The following is a 19263-nucleotide window of genomic DNA, read 5'->3' as shown; positions in this document are numbered from 1 at the left end:
GAGAGAGAGAAGGGGAGAGAGAGAAGGGGAGAGAGAGAAGGGGAGAGAGAGAAGGGGAGAGAGAGAAGGGGAGAGAGAGAAGGGGAGAGAGAGAAGGGGAGAGAGAGAAGGGGAGAGAGAGAAGGGGAGAGAGAGAAGGGGAGAGAGAGAAGGGGAGAGAGAGAAGGGGAGAGAGAGAAGGGGAGAGAGAAGGGGAGAGAGAAGGGGAGAGAGAGAAGGGGAGAGAGAGAAGGGGGAGAGAGAAGGGGGAGAGAGAAGGGGGGAGAGAGAAGGGGGGAGAGAGAAGGGGGGAGAGAGAAGGGGGGAGAGAGAAGGGGGGAGAGAGAAGGGGGGAGAGAGAAGGGGGGAGAGAGAAGGGGGGAGAGAGAAGGGGGGAGAGAGAAGGGGGGAGAGAGAAGGGGGAGAGAGAAGGGGGAGAGAGAAGGGGGAGAGAGAAGGGGGAGAGAGAAGGGGGAGAGAGAAGGGGGAGATAGAAGGGGGGAGAGAGAAGGGGGGAGAGAGAAGGGGGGAGAGAGAAGGGGGGAGAGAGAAGGGGGGAGAGAGAAGGGGGGAGAGAGAAGGGGGGAGAGAGAAGGGGGGAGAGAGAAGGGGAGAGAGAGAAGGGGAGAGAGAGAAGGGGAGAGAGAGAAGGGGAGAGAGAGAAGGGGAGAGAGAGAAGGGAGAGAGAGAAGGGAGAGAGAGAAGGGGAGAGAGAGAAGGGGAGAGAGAGAAGGGGAGAGAGAGAAGGGGAGAGAGAAGGGGAGGGAAGGGAGGGAATGAAATTAGGGAATAGGAGAAGCACAGAGGGAAAGGAGAGGAGGTTGTGAGTGAGATAAAGAGGGAAGGGGAGTAGGAAGAGGGTGAGAGGTTGTTAAAGTAGGAAGAGAGAGAGGAAGGAGAGAGTCAAAAGGTTGAGAGAATAAGGGGGGGTCAAAAGCAGAGAGAGGGAGAGAGCAGCAAGAGGGTGAAAGAAAGAGGGAGAGCAGGGAGGGAGAGGGTGCGCCGGGAGAGGGATAGAGAGAGGGTGAGGGAGGGAGAGGTATTGCATGTGCGAGAGGGAGAGATATGAAGCAGAAAAGGTGTAGAAGAACTGACAAGACTGGGGAGACTAAAGATTACATGGGTGGAAAGAAGAGACGAGTGGGGAGGGAGGGGGGATGGAGGGGGCTGGGGAGGGAGAGGGAGAGCATAAGGGGAACGGGACGAAAGGGGGACTGGAGGAGAGTGAATCAGGAAAGAAGTTGGACGGACAAATGAAAGAGGAAGAGATAGGATGGGGAGAAAATGAAAATGGTCAAAATATCCTCCTGACTTTTGACAAGATGCACAGCAGCAGTTCTCAAACAGAAATGATCTCCAAGACACACATAGAGGTGTTAGGACAAAGTGAGGGGGTTTAAGCAGCATCCTAAAGGAAGAGAGAGAGGTGGAGAGGTTTAGGGAGGGAATCCCACCTTCCAGAGCCTCGGTGATGAGGCCACAACTGTCAGTGGAGGATCACTGGGACTGGGAGCGATCGAGAGGCCGGAACTGAAAGAGCACAGAGACCCCTGAGAGTTGTAAAAGGGATGTAGGGGGCAGAGGGGGGTTACAGTGATAGGGCAGGGTGTAGGGGCCGGGGGGAGTTACAGAGACAGGGAGTGGTGTAGGGGCCGGAGGGGGCTACAGAGACAGGGAGGGTAGTAGGGGCTGGGGTGAGTTACAGAGCCAGGGAGGGGTGTAGGGGACGGAGAGGGTTACAGAGATAGAACATACAACAGTACAGCACAGGAACAGGCCCTTCAGCCCACAATGTTTGTGCTGACCATGATGCCAATCCAAACTAATCCCATCTGGCTGCACATTAGAATCAGAATCAGGTTTACTATCACTGACGTATGTCGTGGAATTTGTTGTTTTGCAGCAGCAGTACAGTGCAGGACATACAGACATAAAAAATTACTCTAAGTTACAAAAATAGATAAATCATGCAAAAGAGGAATAACGAGGTGGTGTTCATGGGTTCATGGACCGTTCAGAAATCTGATGGCGGAGGGGAAGAAGCTGTTCCTGAATCATTGAGTGTGGGTCTTCAGGCTCCTGTACCTCCTCCCCAATGGTAGTAACGAGAAGGGTCAGTATCCCTCCATTCACTGTCCCATCAATGTGATGTCTAAATGCCTCTTAAATATTGCTAGTATACCTGCTTCCACCAGTTCCAGGCAGCATGTTCCAGGCACCTACCACACCACAGAGTATAAAAACCTGACTCATAAATCTCCTTTGAACTTTCCCCCTCTCACCTTAAAGCCACACCCTCCAGTGTTTGACAGTTCTGTCCCAGGAAAAAGGGTCCTGCCTCTTGCATTTGACCTCCCCAAGTGCAACACCTCACACGTCCGGATTAAGCTCCATTTGCCATTTCTCTGCCCACATTTCCAGGTCTATATCCTGGTGAATCCTTTGACAACCTTCCTCACTGTCCACAACTCCATCCACTTTTGTGTCATCTGCAAACTTACTAACCAGCCCACCTACATTTTGTCCAAATCACTTCTATATATCACAAAAACAGAGGTCCCAGCACTGACCCTCGCAGAACACCACTGGTCACAGGCTTCCAGTCAGAATAACACCTTCCACCACTCCCCCATCTTCTACGGCCAAGCCAACTTTGAATCCAATCTACAAAGTCTCCATGGATCCCATGTGCCTTAATCTTCTGGATCAGTGACCATGAGCGACCTTGTGCAAAGACAACACCCACTGCCCTGCCCTCATTAGTCATCTTCGTCACCTCCTCAAAAAACTCAATCAAGTTTGTAAGACATGACCTACCCCACACAAAGCCATATTGACTGTCCCGAACAAGTCTATGCTTTTGCAGATAGAATTAAATCCTACCTCCAAGAATCTTCTTCAATATTCCTACCACTGATGTAAAGCTCACCGGCCTATAATTTTCTGGTTTGTCTCTACTGCCGTTCTTAAACAGAGGAACAACATTGGTTACTCTCCAGTCCTCTGGGACCTTGCCAGTGGCTAGAGAGAATACAAAGCTCCCCAGCAATCTCCTGCCTTGCCTCTCTCAATAACCTGGGATAGATCCCATCAGGCCCTGGGGATTTATCCACCTTGATGTTCTCAAGACATCCAACATCTCCTCCTCCTTGATATCAACATGGCCTGGAATCTCAGCACACCCCTCCCTGATCTTGCTGTCCTCCACATCCTTAGAGAGATAGGGCGGGGTGTAGGGGCCAGAGGGAGTAACAGAGATAGGGGCAGGGGGCTGGAGGGAGATACAGGCCAATGACAGGAAGAGTTCGGAATTCCCTGCCCTCTGCATTTTCTGAACTTCACCCTCCAGTTTTCAGACCATGCCCTGGGTCCCAGACCAGGCTTCTCTTGGTCTCCAGCCTTTCACATCTGTGGAGGGTTTATAACAAGGGGTCACCCATTTACAATGGGATGAGGTGAAATTTTTTCTCTCATGAATCTTTGAAACTCTGTTCCTTAAGAGGGCAGTCAAGTCTTTGAATGTGTTTAAGGTAGAAGATTGATTTTTGATCAGCAGAGGTGACAGGTTCCCGGGGCTAGGTAGGGGTGCAGATCTGAGGTTAGGATCAGATCAGCCCCAATTGCGTAGAAAGGGGTAGCAAACTCAAGGGACTGAGTGGTCTCCTCCTGTTCTTCATTCACATGGTTCATATGTATGTTCCATCAATTCAACCCTTAACTGTCTAAATTCCAGGCAAGAGAGGTGTTTGGAGGTTCCTGGCCGGACCCCGAGTGTGAAAAGGCAGCTGAAGCAACTTCGAATATGAAGTCATGAAGCCATACTGGACAGAAAGAGGCCCTTTGGCCCATCTAGTCCATGCCAATAAGTGTTTAGGACTCTGTCACTCTGAGACCTCCCTCTCTCAGCCTCTGACACTCACAAACTTTGTTCTAATTTGGGAAGGCTTAAACCTTCAAAGGATTAATGTACTGATGTACAATTTGATTCATGGCCTCTTTCAGCAAAGACTTTAACCCCATGACCAGAACCTTGACTAGAGAGGAGGAGATTGCAGAGGCACCTTGGTTATGTGAAGCTTCTGCCAATCTCAAATGCCAGCAGGTTCAGTCCTGCGTCTGAACCTTTTGGCCCTGTTCTGGAAGGAACAGGTTCTCTCTCCACTGGCTGAGCAGGCTTGAGGGGGCGAGTGGCCCACTCCTGCCCCTCATTCCTATTGCCCCTCAGGAAGCAGAGATCGTCCTTGGAGGGAGTGCAGTGAACATTTATCCCAAAGATAAAGGGGCTGAAAAAATTTTGTTAAGGGAGGCGTGTTCCTTGGTGAAGAGGATTTGGTGCAGTGGGGTGTGGGTAGTTCTAACCGGGGTTTAACGGTTAATCCTATTGAGAGAGACACCATTTCCTCCAGACTTGGCAATGGAGGGGTTGTGTTAGCAAGCATGTCCTCACACAGGGGGTGGGGGAAACGTGGAGCTCTCCGAGGGACCAGTGTGTTGTCAGAGGGGCTTTGCTTAAATTAGAGGCAGCAACTTTCAGATGAAGCTTCACTGAGATTCCCTCCTTCCTCCTCTCGGCCCTATTAGCTGTAGTCTCACCGGACAGCATTTCCTCATTTCCTTAGAGGAGGTGACTTGCCTCTGCCAGCTCACAGAGCAATCCCCATTCTCCACTGATATCCCCCGTAACACTCCATGTCCACTGGGCACCTGCCCTCCTGCCCCGGGAACAGTTCCATCCCAAGACTCCCTGATTCCCAACGCCTCTATTAAATCTCCCCTGAACCAGTTCTGAGGGAGCAGCCCCAGTCCCCCGGTCTCCCCATGGAACAGAAGTCTCTCCTCCCCAGGACTATTTCAGTAACCCTTTCCCCAGCCTGTGACACCTTGCCTACACTAAGGGACCAAGAATTAGTCACAATGCACCAGCTCAGGCCTGTCCAGCTTCAGAAAATAACGTCCTTGTTGCTGTTGTCCGTTCTGTTTTTAGATCTTGTACCTTGGATTTCTCAACTTGTCCAAACACCTGCAAACAGGTGTACAGACACCTTTGGATCTCTCTGTTCCTGTGTCCACTCTCCCATTGTATGATGTGGCCGTGCTCATTACCAATTCCAAACATACAACGCCATCAAACACACATTGACGGAAGGAATGAGTTTGTCTAAAAGCCCCAGTGACTCTGCATCTGGGGCTGCTCGTTATCAATGGTCCCAAGGCCACTTTGATCCCTGAGGATTCAGGACAATCCCCAAGTGTCACTGGACCCAATCTGGAATCCCTGTCAGCAGCTCTGTTCCCAGATGTGGCTCCACCAAATGCAGCCTGGGGCAAGAAGCCCATAGCACCAATGTAGGCTGACACAAAGTGGTCAGCTCCACACCTCTGGGGCAGACTGAGACTGCAGCAGGGTACTGAGGGAGTGACACTGTCAGAGGGGCAGTAGTGAGGGAGGGTCACACTGTGGGAGGGGTGGTGCTGAGGGAGCGTCACACTGTGGGAGGGGGTACTGAGAGAGGGTCACACTGTGGGGGGCGGTGCTGAGGGAGGGTCACACTGTGGGAGCGGCAGTACTGAGGGAGGGTCACACTGTGGGAGGGGTGGGGGGATTACATGCAGTGCCAGTGCATCTTTCTCTGCTATAGTGGGCAATGCACAGAGCCCAGCAGAGTGGGTGTCTGAGACCCCAACCCTCGGCTCACCCACATACCCGGAATTCCATTCAATCATCTGACCCCAAATCCACACCCCCCCACCCCCCCCCCCACTGCTCCCCTCTCCGTCCCACCACTCCCTCCCTCACTCTGACAAACACTACACCCCTCCCTGCTGCACAGTGAGAAAAGGGGGAGGGAGACGATGCAGCCATTAGGTGGAGAGGTCTCTCACTGACTGCAGTGGACAGCAGGTCAACACATCCCCTCATTCAGCGTGTGGGTTGGTGGCAGTCCTCTGTGACACTCTTTCCCTCTTTCTTTCTCCCTCTCAGTAATCTGTGCCAGTCTCTCTCTCTCTCTCTCTGTAGTCACTCTCCCTCGCGCTCCCCCCACCCCATTATCTGATTCTCCCTCTGACTGTCTCCTCTATACCTCTGCCACTTTCTCCCTCCCTTGCTTCTTGTCTCTCCCATTCTCTGTCCCTCCCTCTGTCTCTCTCTCGCTCTCTCCCTCTGGAAGAATAATTAATGTCTTGGCTAGGAGACGAGTGTACAAGCAACCGAAAGAACATTTACCTTTGCTTAGTGCTCAGGAGACAATAGTTTTAATGCCCGTTGCCAAGGAAACCTGTGTGCTAAAGCACTGCATCAGCACTTGGGTTGCCCAAGGAGTAGGACCCTCCTATTGGTTGGTAAGTCACAAAACATTCACCTCGGTCCAATCGGATCACCAGAAGGCCAGTGACTTGATCAGGGATTGGATCCAGCTCAAGGGCCAAACGTCACTTCTGTGCTCTGTCCTCCCTCAACACCAGAGCAGGAGGAGGCCATTCAGCCCCTCAAGCCTGCTGTACAGAGAGAGGAGGCAATGGTATGTGCTGGGTTGAGCTGGGATACTGGGAAAATTAATAAATTGGTTTATTGTTGTCACATATACAGTGAAAAACAGTTTATCATTGGGGGATGGCTTTGGAACAGCCCCCCCCCCCCGCCCCCCAAAGATAATCCCTCCCTCATGTGTCCCTCCGGGAGGAGGCATTCAGAGATCACAGCTGGTTTGTCCCCAACCCTCTTCCCTTGCATCTATGACCCTCGGACCCCACCGACCTGTGTCTCAGCTGTTCCCAGCCAGGCAGCTCCTGCCACAGATATCTAGCCTCTACGTCAGGAAGAGCCTGGCTCTGAGGTAAGGTCCTGGCCCCTTGTTTTGGACACCCCCATGTCCCTCCACACCAGCTTCTCATGGGGTGATGCAACAGACACCGGCCAAGCCCCTTCACCTGTACCATCTCCCTCCACAGATGCTGCCTAACCCGCTGTTCCTCCAGCAGCTTGCCTGTCACTCCAGATTCCAGTGTGTGCAGTCTCCTGGGTCTCCACAGAAACAGGCCCTTCGGCCCAACACATCAAGGCTGCCCATCAAGCACCCAGGACACATTCCCTTTACCCTTCCCTGCCTCGGTGATTCAAGTGCTGGTCCAGGCACTTCAATGTTGTGAGAGTCTCTGCCTTCACCACCCCTCAGGCATTGAGTTCCAGATTCACACCCACCCACCTCCTGAGATCCCCTCCATACCCTTACCCTACACGTACGCCCTCCAGACACCCCGACAAGAGAAATGTTAACTTCTCCAACGCTCGGATCCTTCAGTTACCGTACACCCCTCGAGGTCACTGGTGAAGCACATCCAATTTACTCTGCACCCCCTCCCCCCCGACATTTAACCACTTCTCCTCCCCAGGACTGAAGCTTGATGTTTGTAGGGACTTACCGGGATGCAGAGCTCAGCTGGATCCATCTGCTGCAGTAAAGGGATGATAAGCAGTGAGTGCAGGTCAAGGCAGCTCCGACACAACAAGGCGATCAGTCACACGGTGAGCAGCAGCAACACAGGCAGAGGACGAGGCTGTTCAGCCCCTCCAGCCTGCAATGCAGGAGCAGTGGAGGCCACTCAGCCCCTCAATACTGGCATGCAGAACAGAAGGAGATGGCTTCAGCAGGGCAGTTGCATGACTGGTGCTGAGGCAGGGGATCTGAGAATCAATCCCTGGGGGTGAGCTGACTGACGGGGCCACCTGCACTCAAGGGCAGGGGCGAGCTACGGGGCCTCGGCTGCCCTCTCCCCTCACTCACCCTCCGCTGAATGTCACCGATGCCTTCCACAGTCCACCAGCTCTCCCTCTCTGAGCTCACACATCAGCAACAGGCCACTGAGGTGAGTTAACGGAGGGTAGCCCACACCTCACGCCCGGGGACGAGACACCGGATGGCCCAGCTGGACACCTTCTGCATCTGTGCTCACTGAACCATCGCCCAGCCCACAGGACCCAGCAGATCCTAATTCTGTACTCAGACCAATCATAGTCACCGAAGGGAGTCCAAAATGTGAAGGGCTTCCAACCATTATCTTAATGAGATATTAATTATTAAGGAAATAAGTACTTTTCAGTGCCAATAAAAGATATTCCCAGGGCAGGGACAAGGATCAGACACGGAGTGGAGCTCCCTCTGCACTGTCCCAACACACACACCCGGGGTCAGACACAGGGTGAAGCTCCCTCCGCACCGTCCCGTCACACACTCCCAGGGTCAGACACAGGGTGAGGCTCCCTCTACACTGTCCCATCACACACTCCTGGGGTTAGACACAGGGTGAAGCTCCCTCCACACTGTCCTATCACACATTCCCAGGGTCAGACACAGGGTGAAGCACCCTCCACACCATCCCATCACACTCTCCCGGGGTCAGACACAGGGTGAAGCTCCCTCTACACTGTCCCATCACACACTCCTGGGGTCAGACACAGAGTGAAGCTCCCTCCTCACCGACCCATCACACACTCCCGGGGTCAGACACAGAATGAAGCTCTCTGTTGATACTTTGCCCGTACTCATTATCCAGCCACTCACACGTGGAATGGTCAACTGGGTGTGGCAGGGAAGGGGCCCTGGGAATGTCTCACGTTCCTCCCAGAGGAGGGAACACCGCATGAACAGAAGGATCTGATGGACCTGTTCAATGGCTGCACTACACCAGGGTTCCACAGGATGGAGCAAGAGGCCTGAGTTGCTCCTTGCAGAATTGCTCTTGAGCTTCTCCCACTCACCGCCTGCTTCGGCTCTGCTGGGGCTTACACTGACCCTCACCCCTCGCCTGCCCACTCTGGTCACTGCCTGCATGCTGACCATTGCAACCCCAGAGTCTGGCAACAGGAAACCCCTGGCAGGAAGTGAGCCCACCTCACACTCACCGGGTACCATGGTGACAGACTGCTTTAACCCCTCTTACCCCAACCCATTTATACTCAAATAAACTGCTGCAGTAAAGGGGTCAGGGTAGGGGGTTCAGGTGGGTGTGATCAGGCAGGGTTAGAGGTCAGGTGGGATGTATATGTTTGGGCATGGTTCGGGTGAGTACATGGTTATAGGTTCAGTGAGGTCAGTGAGGGCAGTGAGGCAGGACATGGTGGATGCCTGGGGTCAGATAGGGTGAAAGGGTCAAGACTGGGGGTCAGGTAAGGTGAAAAGAATAGGGTTTGGGGTGAAAGGATTAGGGTTGGGGTGCAGTAGGGGTGAAAGGATTGGGGTGTACGGTTTGGGGTAAAGGGTGAAGTTGGGGTGTGGATTCAGGTTAGGGGTGACATTGGGCTGTAAGGATTGGGGTTGGGGTGGAATTATTGGGGTGGGGTGATGTTGGGGGTAACATTGGGGTGTAAGGATTGGGGTTGGGGTGTGGTATGGGTGTAAGGATTGGGGTGGAGAGCCATTGAGGTGTAAGGATTGGGGTGGGGTGATGTTGGGGTGTAAGGATAGGGGTTGGGGTGATGTCAGGTGTAAGGATTGGGTTTGTGTGACGTTAAGGTGTAAGGGTTGGGGTCGGATGATTATTGGGGTGACGTTGGGGTGTAAGGACTGAGGTGGGGTGATGTTGGGATACAAAGGACAGGCTGGGTGGGAAAAAGGGAGGAGATCCTGAGGTTATATTTACTGCTGTGCCTACCTCTGGGAACACCCCTGATGGTGCAGCTCCCCCCTGCCTCCCACCCCCAATTACTCCCAGCCCCCGAATGACACTCCCCAAACAGCTTCAGCCCAAGGGTCATCCCACTGGGCATTGAACAGCGTGGAGTCTGACAACTTGGGCGTCACCCATCCCAACAATCCTGCTGCTCCCAAGACTCACTGCCCGTGGTCAGGGCCCCAATGTCACCCCTCCCTTGCCCAAGAACAGCTCCTGTGGGCCCAGAGTGAGATTCCCCACAGGAGACAGAGGTTAGCGACTCTCTGGAACTAGCTAATTTCTGCTTTGGGAATAAGACCAATCCCTGGAATGTCTGACTCATAGGAAGGTAGGCAGTGTCGGTTCAGCAAAAATACAGGCAATGGAAGGGTTGGGGGTGATGGACGGTATTTAGAAAGAAAGAATCAAGTATTCCTCAGTAATTCACTGAACCAGCACGGGATGTCCATCGACAGAGACCACACACATGGCGAGAGATGACCCCAGGGGACTGACACAGTGGGAGATTGGGATGGTTTACCCCGTTTCTAAAGCATTGACTCAGTAGTGACCTCCTCCTCCCCACGTTAGCCAACCTGATGTGGGGGATTGTCCCGAGGAGGACACTACATCTGGGCACACCCTGGGGAGATCCTGGGACGAGGAAAGAGCTCTCTCCCAGGGGCTGGAAGGACATCCACTGATGGGTGGAGAAGGAGCACAGGAAAACTTGTTCAGAATTCTCTTGATGGACCAAGACTGGGAAACGGGAGGGGAGAGACACCAGGAATGGGAGGAGGGGACACCAGGAATGGCATGGGGAGAAACTGGGAATGGGTGGGGGGACACTGGGAATGGGAGGGGAAACTGGGAATGGGGAGAAACTGGAAATGGGAGCGGAGACCCACAGGGAATGGGAACGGAGACATGCTGGGAATGGGAGCGGACACCAGGAATGGGAGGGGGATGCTGGGAATGGGAGCAGAGACATCGGGAACGGGAGAGTAGAGACACCGGGAAGAGGAGACAGTACACTGGGAATGGGAGTGGAGATGCTGGGAATGGGGAGGGGAGACGCTGGGAATGGGAGGGGCGGAAGCTGGGAATGGGAGGGGCGGAAGCTGGGAATGGGAGGGGCGGAAGCTGGGAATGGGAGGGGAGACGCTGGGAATGGGAGGGGAGACGCTGGGAATGGGGGGGAGATGCTGGGAGCAGGGAGGGGGGAGGCTGGGAATGGGAGGGGAGACGCTGGGAATGGGAGGGGAGACGCTGGGAATGGGAGGGGAGACACTGGGAATGGGAGGAGGAATGCTGGGAATGGGAGGGGGGGTGCTGGGAACGGGGAGGGGTAGAGCTGGGAATGGGATGCCAGCACTGAGCCTGTTCTGCCATGAAGACCTGTCTCAAGCCTGCCCGTGGTTTGTGGCGTGAGGCACAGTGAGAGGGCCTCTGTCTGTCAGTGTGGCTAACTTGCAATCAATTGAAAGAGTCGTACCTTCATCGGGGAGATGTGCGAGTGGGACACGTAGCCATGGACATTCTCAATTTGCGACAGGTTCTTCTCGGAAACGTGGACGAGCTCGGGCCCCTTCATCTGATTGGGAAGGTGTGCTGGGCTGTGTTCCAGGGGCGGGGTGTCTTCATCTTGGTACCGGTATTTCTGGAGAAAGGCGAGAGGAACGGTCAGCCTCAGGGTCACACCGTCATCTCCCGCTGAAACCAGCACCCCAGCCCATGTTAAGCAGGGTGACGAGAAACAGCAGGCCATCCAGCCCCTCGTGCCTACCCTACCCTTCAATAAAATTATGGCTCATCTTCTTCCTTGGTGCCACCAGGTCATGCCCTCTTCTCACAGCTCCCACCGGGCAGGAGGTACAGGAGCCTGAAGTCCCACACCACCAGGTTCAGGAACAGCCACTTCCCTTCAACCATTCGGTTCTTGAACCGACTGGCACAACCCTAATCACCACCTCAGTACAGCAACACTGGGACCACTCTGATCACACTGCACTACAATGGACTTTTTTTTTGTTCTAATTGTGTTCTTTCTTCTATAATTTTGTATAATTTATGTTTTTCTTGTGAATGGTGTGTCTTTAATGCTATGTGCCTGTCATGCTGCTGCGTAAGTTTTTCATTGGCCCTGTGCACACGTGTACATGATAGTAAACTCGACTGAGACTTTGGTCCACCAACTCTCAATTCCCTTCACATCCTGGAAACCAACGACCCCCTCCCCCTTGTCTTGAATATGCACAGTGACTGAATCTGCACAGCCTTCCTGGGTATAGAATTCCAAAGAATATTCTCCCCAGCTGTGTCCCGAATATGGAGAATGTAATCCCTGGTTCTGGACTTCCCAGCCAGGGGAAACATCAACTTCTCATCTACCCCATCAAGCCAGCAAGAACTTTCTTTGTTTCAGTGAGGGTTTCCTCTCATTCTCCTCAGCTCCAGGGAGTACAGGCCCAGTCTGCCGAACTGCCCTCACACAGCAAGCCCACCATCACAGGAATAAACCAGGCGAGCGCTCACTCCCTGCACCAATGAGGAGATCAGGCTGAACACAATATTCCAGTTGCAGTCTCACCAATGCCCTGTGTAATCCCAGTAATATATCTTTACACAACTCTTTGTACAATCAAGGCATCATACTATTTGCCTTCCAAATCGCTTGCTGCATCTGCATGCAAACTTTCAGTAATTGGTGTACAAGGTCACCCAGGTCACTCTGATTCCCAACACTTTTTAGTCCCACACCATTTAAAAATAATAATTTTATGTGACCACAGAGAATGACCTCACACTTATCCTGTCTGCCATATCCGCACGTTTATTTAACTAGTCAATATCCCTCGGACACCTCCATGAAAGGGACAGCACAGGAACAGGCCCTTCGGCCCACCATGTCCGTGCCGACCATGATGACCTGAAGTAATCCCCTCTCCCTGCACGTGGTCTGCACCCCTGCACTCCCTGCCTGATCACGTGTTTCTCAAGATGCTGCCCAAACATTGCCGTCACATCTGCTTCCACCACCTCCCTGTTCCAGGTACCCTCCACTCTCTCGCCTCACACATCTCCTTTAACTGTGCCCCCTCTCAAACCCATGCCCTCTAAGATGGGACCTTTCCACCCTAGGACAACGGCTCTGGCTATCTACCCTGTCTAAGCCTCTCATAACTTTATAAACTTCTGTCAGGACAAACCATTCTCCTCATAGCTGGATCACAGCACTGATCCCTGAAACACCCAGCGACAGACCCATCCCCACCGGTACTGTACCCCAGTATTATACAGCAACAGACCCATCCCCACCGGTACTGTACCCCGGTGTTATACAGCGACAGACCCATCCCCACCGGTACTGTACCCCGGTGTTATACAGCGACAGACCCATCCCCACCGGTACTGTACCCTGGTGTTATACAGTTACAGACCCATCCCCACCGGTACTGTACCCTGGTGTTATACAGCGACAGACCCGTCCCCTCCGGTACTGTACCCCGGTGTTATACAGTGACAGACCCATCCCCACCGGTACTGTACCCCGGTGTTATACAGCGACAGACCCATCCCCACCGGTACTGTACCCTGGTGTTATACAGTTACAGACCCATCCCCACCGGTACTGTACCCTGGTGTTATACAGCGACAGACCCGTCCCCTCCGGTACTGTACCCCGGTGTTATACAGCGACAGACCCGTCCCCCCCGGTACTGTACCCTGGTGTTATACAGCGACAGACCCGTCCCCACCGGTACTGTACCCCGGTTTTATACAGTGACAGACCCGTCCCCAGCACTTGGGCAGCAGTCTGTTGGGGCCCGATAATTTCCTGACGGTCACCTTCTCTGCATTCCAATCCCAGCATGAGCTTCCCCACTCCCTCCACTGTCGCTCTAGCTCCTGAATCAAGGGATGTGATGCTCTCACTCCCCTCACCTGCATACTCTGCAGAGTGCCGAGCTTTGGTCTCGGTGTGCTAAAGACAGAGAGATTTCTGAATTACTGCAGTGACTGACAGTGTCCAATGAACAACAAAAAAAGTTTTCAGATCGTTTTTACCGTGTTCTAAAAACTATTCAAGAATACCAACACTGCTCATTTATTGTCCTGGGACACCGTGGCTGCAGTGTACACCATCTAAAATGCACTGCTGTTGCCTGGGCTACTTCGCTCGCACCTCCCAAGCCCACATTCTCTACCACCGAGAAGGACCAGGGCAGCGGGTGCAGGGAAACACCAGCCCACGTGCAGGGTCCCCTTCCAGTCATCGGCAGTTCTTCACTGCTGCATGCAAAGCCGGCAACTCCCTCCCCCACAACATGGAGGGATAACATTCACCAGAGACTGCACCGGTTCATGATGGGAGCTCACCTCACCTTGGGACGTTAGTCATGCCGGTGACCCCCTGATCCCAGGAATGTACAGAGAAAACCCAGAATGTCACTCAGCCTCTCTGTTACCCCCATGAGGCAGTTTCACCCTCTCAACTCGAAGCAATGCCTCTCAGTGGTTTCCTCCATCGCAAGTTCGTTCTGACCATTTGGACCAGATGTTGGGACGGACTGAAGCCACAGCCCCGGGTCCCAGCAGCAGCTCCACCCCCAAGCCCCACCCACTTCTTCTCATGGACCTGAAGCAGACCACCCTCCATCACTTCCCATACATCAGTGCCCACCGGAAAACCAACCAATCCCAATCCTGTCCTCAAGATCATCCCTGTTTCCCATCACTCCCCCGCTGGCAGACATGTCCCCAGCTGCCAGGGGTCTGAGTCTGAACTCATTCCCGAAACTTCCCCCATCACAACCTCCTCAACTCACCATCGAAAGCACTTCTCAAAAACTTGCCCATGCACCTTTTGATCACTTGTCCTGCACTTCCAAAGGTGCCTTACTGTCAAATCTCGTTCCATATTCCTCTCAAGCTTTGTCATTTATCTGTTCCTACAGAGTCACACAGCATGGAAACAGGCCCTTCGGCCCGACTGGCCCATCCTGACCAAAATACCCATCTCAGCTAGTTCCGTTTGCCCACATTTGGCCCGTATCCCATTTGTTCATGTGATGTGGACATCGCTGACGATGTCAGTATTTATTGTCCATTCCTTGGAGCCCGTGACTAAGAAAGGAATTCCGAGCTGACCATATTGGTAGGCATGAGCCAGGAGGCAGATTCCCATTTCTGAAGGACATCAATGAAGCAGACGGGTTTTCACCACAATCCATAAGCTTCACGATTACTGCAGCTGAGATTTGCTTTACTCAAAATTCCCCAATAAATTAATTACTTTAATTCTCATTCCCCAACTGCCATGGTGGGAATTGAATTTGTGTATCTCAACAAATGATCCTGAATTCCATCTGGTGGTGCAATAACTGAACTGCCATGCCTCGGCACCCTTGTGCCTTGGGTGGTTCCATAACACTTTTAAGGTGCTACTTAAATGCAGGGAGCCAGTGAGTCTGTTCATTAAGAAGGAACAGGCATGATGGTTGCCAAGGAGTTGAATATTAAAAGGAAGCAAGAAATGAGTCCTGCTTGACAGCAAGGCTGGAGGGAGACAAGATTAATGGAAGCTGATTGTTTGCAGGAGCAAAGCCGGATTGTGCAGCCTGCAAGATGCAAACAGATACTCAATTTCCAGCCGAGCATGGCCCCCCCCCCCCCCACCGAAGCCAGCTCATTGGCACTGGAACCAAACACAGAGGAGGCAAGACCTGGGCTGCTGCTGGAATTTCAGCCACACAACACCTCCTCAGTACACACAGAACCTCACCAAGGGGTGGGTAGCTCTCTCACCCACTACTCCAAAGGTTATCGGTGTGAGTCACCCTCAAATACCTCAGGCATGTAATCCATGCTGGAACTACGTGGGCCAGACCTGAGGGAGCACTGTGAGGAGGGAGCACTGTGCTGCTGGAGGGGCGGTGAGGAGGGAGCGCTGCGCTGTGGGAGAGGCGGTGAGGAGGGAGCGCCATGCTGTGGGGGCGCGGTAAGGAGGGACTGTCACACTGTGGGGGGGGCATGATGAGGAGGGAGCGCCACGCTGCGGTAGGGGCAGTGAGGAGGGAGCGCCACGCTGCGGTAGGGGCAGTGAGGAGGGAGCGCCATGCTGCGGGAGGGGCTGTGAGGAAGGAGTGCCGCACTGCGGGAGGGGCACTGAGGAAGGAGTGCACACACTGGGAGGGGTCATACTAAGGGAGGTCTGCTTTGTGTGAGGGGCAATTCTCAGGCAGTGCTCTGAGAGGGGCAACATTGAGGATGCATCACACATTTGGAGGGGCAGTACTGAGGGAAGAACGCAATTTCAGAATGGCAGTGTACCAGATGATACCGAGGCTGCACCTTCACCCTACGTCTCGCCTGTGCTTCCCCAGCCCTGGGGCGAAGAGGGTATTTCTGCAACATTTACAAACAGTCAAAGCCTTCCACCCACCATGAGACTCTGAAGATCCGAAGGAGAACACCGCGATGCTTCGCCATGCTTGGTGGCACCCCATCCTTGAACCAGCGAGTGACAACATGCCTCTGTCTCCTGGACCCTGGAGCCCTAGTTAATGAGCTGAGTGGCAGTGTGTAGGAGGGAGCGGCGTCAGCCTTTGAAGTGGGAAAGCAACAAGCATTCTGCATGTCAAGCAACCAGTGCCTAGCAACGGCCTCCCACATCCAGCGAGGAAGCTGGGGCGGAAACCGAAGGCGGCTGTTTCACTGGCTCCCGGTGACATTGGGTGCAGAGGAGTGAGGAGGCGAGTTGGCTGATTAACTCCCCCCTCCCACCCAGTGGCTGCCCCTACTGAAGTCAGCGCTCGGGTGGGAAGGGACAAGCTAGGTCGAGGAACGCAGCGTGGGGGCAGCGTCAGTGCCGACACCCAGTCCGCACTTCCACTGGAACCTTCACCACCCAAGGCATGTCGAAAGCACGACTGTCCACGGGTCCTTCAGGGCTGTAACGGCGGCCATTCTGCGCACAGCAAGCTGCCACATGACAGTTGTGTCTGGGTCAGCTGCCTTACTGATGCTGCTGAAGGGGGAGGTGCTGGTCCCAGCCGTGGGGAGGGGAAGGTGTCAAAGCCTCCCACCCGCCAGGAAACCCTGAGGATCTGGGTAGGAAGACTGCTGATGCTTGACGCTCCCTCAGTACCGCCCTCCCACAATGTGACCCTCCCTCAGTACTGCACCTCCCACAGTGTGACCCTCCCTCAGTACTGCCCCCCCCAGTGTGATCCTCCCTCAGTACTGCCCCCCCACAGTGTGACCCTCCCTCAGTACTGCCCCCCCACAGTGTGACCCTCCCTCAGTACTGCCCCGCCACAGTGTGACCCTCCCTCAGTACTGCACCTCCCACAGTGTGACCCTCCCTCAGTGCTGCCCCCCCCAGTGTGATCCTCCCTCAGTACTGCCCCCCCACAGTGTGACCCTCCCTCAGTACTGCCCCCCCCACAGTGTGACCCTTCCTCAGTACCGCCCTCCCACAATGTGACCCTCCCTCAGTACTGCCCCTCCCACAGTGTGACCCTCCCTCAGTACTGCCTCCCCCACAGTGTGACCCTCCCTCAGTACCACCCCTCCCACAGTGCAGTGCTCCCTCAGTACCACCCCCCCACAGTGCAGCGCTCCCTCAGTACTGCCCCTCCCACAGTGTGACAGTACTGGCCACGCCCCCCCCCACCCCCACAAGTGTGACCCTCCCTCAGTACTGCCGCTCCCTCAGTACTGGTCAACTGCTGCACTCTCCAACAAGGAGAGCAGGGAGTTTGTCCCTCACCATGGATGCTATAATTGGCCACTGTTGGACGTGAGACACTCCAAAACAATCTTGATGAAACCTTTCCAGCTGGTTTGAACCCCACATTCCGAATACCTCATCTCTTGCACTGATCCTCACCTTGAAACTAACCAGCTTTCTCTTGAATCTGTGGCAGTGTCTCCTCACCAGTGTCTTCCTACCACATGTTATCCTCAGGGTGAAACGATTCAGCCTAGTCTCCATGATCACAGTCCCAGCTGCAGCTCTCCACCGAACCTGCTCGTTCATCGTCAGTACTGACGTCCCCTGCACTTGCTTCACGCTACCCAGTTGTGTGTTGAGAAGACACGCTCCAGACCTGATTGCAGCCTTGGTCCAACACAGACAAAAGAGCCAAACCCCAGGGGTAACGTGACAATGACTGCCCTCGACATCGAGGCAGCATTTGATCAGGCGTGGAATCAAGCAGCCCGTGTAAAACGGTAACCAATGGGCCTCAAAAGGAGAACACTCCAGTAGCAAAAGTCAGACCTCACCCAGAGGAAGGTGGGTGTGGGTGTTGGAGGTCAATCACCCCAGTCCCAGGACATCACTGCAGGAGTTTCTCAGGATAGTGTCTGGGTCCAATCTTCTTCAGCTGCTTCATCGATGACCTTTCTTCCATCAGAAGGTCAGAGTGGGGAAGTTTACGATGTTCAATCCCATTCCCAACTCCTCAGTAAATGAAGCAGCCCATGACTCCATGCAGTGACACCTCGACAACATTCAGACTTGGGCTGATAAGTGGCAAGTAACATTCACACCACAGAGGAGCCGAGCAATTACTAGTTCCAACAAGAGAGACCTAATCACCTACCCTTGACGTCACTGACATTACCATTGCCAAATCCCCCACCATCAGCATCCCAAGGGCTACCACTGATCAGTAACTCAGCTGGACCAGCCACATAAATACCGTGGATCCAAGACACACTTCTGGCTGCACAGTGAACCATCCACAAAATGCACTGCAGTTAACTGCCCAGGGCTACTCCAGCAGCAGCTCCCAAAGCTGTTGACTCCACCACCAAGAAGGACAAGGGCAGCAGGTGCAGGGAACACCACTGCCTGCAGGTTCCCCTCCCAGTCACACATGGTCCTGACTTGGAAATACATTGTCAGTCCCTGATTGTTGCTTGGACTAAATCGTGGAAGTCCCTCCCAGTAACCCTGTGGGAGCACCCTCACTACACAAGAAGGCGACTCGAGCCCTCGGGCCCAACTTGTCCACCGAACAAGGTACCTACCTAAGCCAGTCCCATTTGCCTGTGTTGGGCCCATGTCCCTCTAACCTCCCCTCTCCATGTACCTGTCCAAATGTTTCTTGCACGTTGTAATTGTATGTGCCTCTACCACTTCCTCTGGCTGCTCATTCCATTTACTCACCATCCTGTGTGGAAAAACCTGTCCCTCAGATCCCTTTAAATCTCTCCCCTCTCACTTTAAACCTGTGCCCTCAAGTTTTAGACTCCCCTACCCTGGGAAAAAGAGTGTGACCTTGTGAATCTTTCCTGCATCCTTTGCAGCTGAATGACATCCTTCCTAAAGCTGGGCAACCAGAACTGCACACAATACTCCAAGTGTGATCTTCCCGACGTCTTCTACAGCTGTAACATGATGTCCCCTCCTGTACCGATGAAGGCCAGCGTGCAAAATGCCTTCTTCACCACCCTGTCTACCTGTGGTGCCACTTTCAGGGAACTATGGACCTGTAGCCCTCAGTCTCTCTGTCCTACAACACTCCCTAGGGCCCTACCAATTACTGTGCAAGTCCTGCCCCGATTTACCTTAGCAAAATGGAACAGCTCCGAGTTAAAGTCCATCTGCCATTCTTTGGC

The 19263-nt window shown here is 53.7% G+C and overlaps 1 protein-coding gene across 2 annotated transcripts in view; it reads right to left on the bottom strand.

Annotated features, from left to right (window-relative positions):
* The window catches only part of LOC127586609 (disks large homolog 4), a 188586-nt gene that overhangs the window by 60063 nt on the left and 109260 nt on the right, over nucleotides 1–19263 (bottom strand). For both annotated transcript variants that reach the window (XM_052044712.1, XM_052044714.1), the window contains 2 exons: nucleotides 11126–11290; nucleotides 7402–7431 (listed from right to left, as the gene is read on the bottom strand). In XM_052044712.1, the coding sequence (XP_051900672.1) occupies nucleotides 7402–7431; nucleotides 11126–11290 (195 nt within the window). The remainder of the gene's footprint in view (nucleotides 1–7401; nucleotides 7432–11125; nucleotides 11291–19263) is intronic.

The sequence above is a fragment of the Pristis pectinata genome, chromosome 37 (genome assembly GCF_009764475.1).
Source record: "Pristis pectinata isolate sPriPec2 chromosome 37, sPriPec2.1.pri, whole genome shotgun sequence".
In the NCBI taxonomy this organism is placed as follows: domain Eukaryota; kingdom Metazoa; phylum Chordata; class Chondrichthyes; order Rhinopristiformes; family Pristidae; genus Pristis; species Pristis pectinata.
The sequence above is the reverse complement of the archived record's forward strand: the minus strand, read 5'-3'. Positions and strand labels throughout refer to the sequence as shown.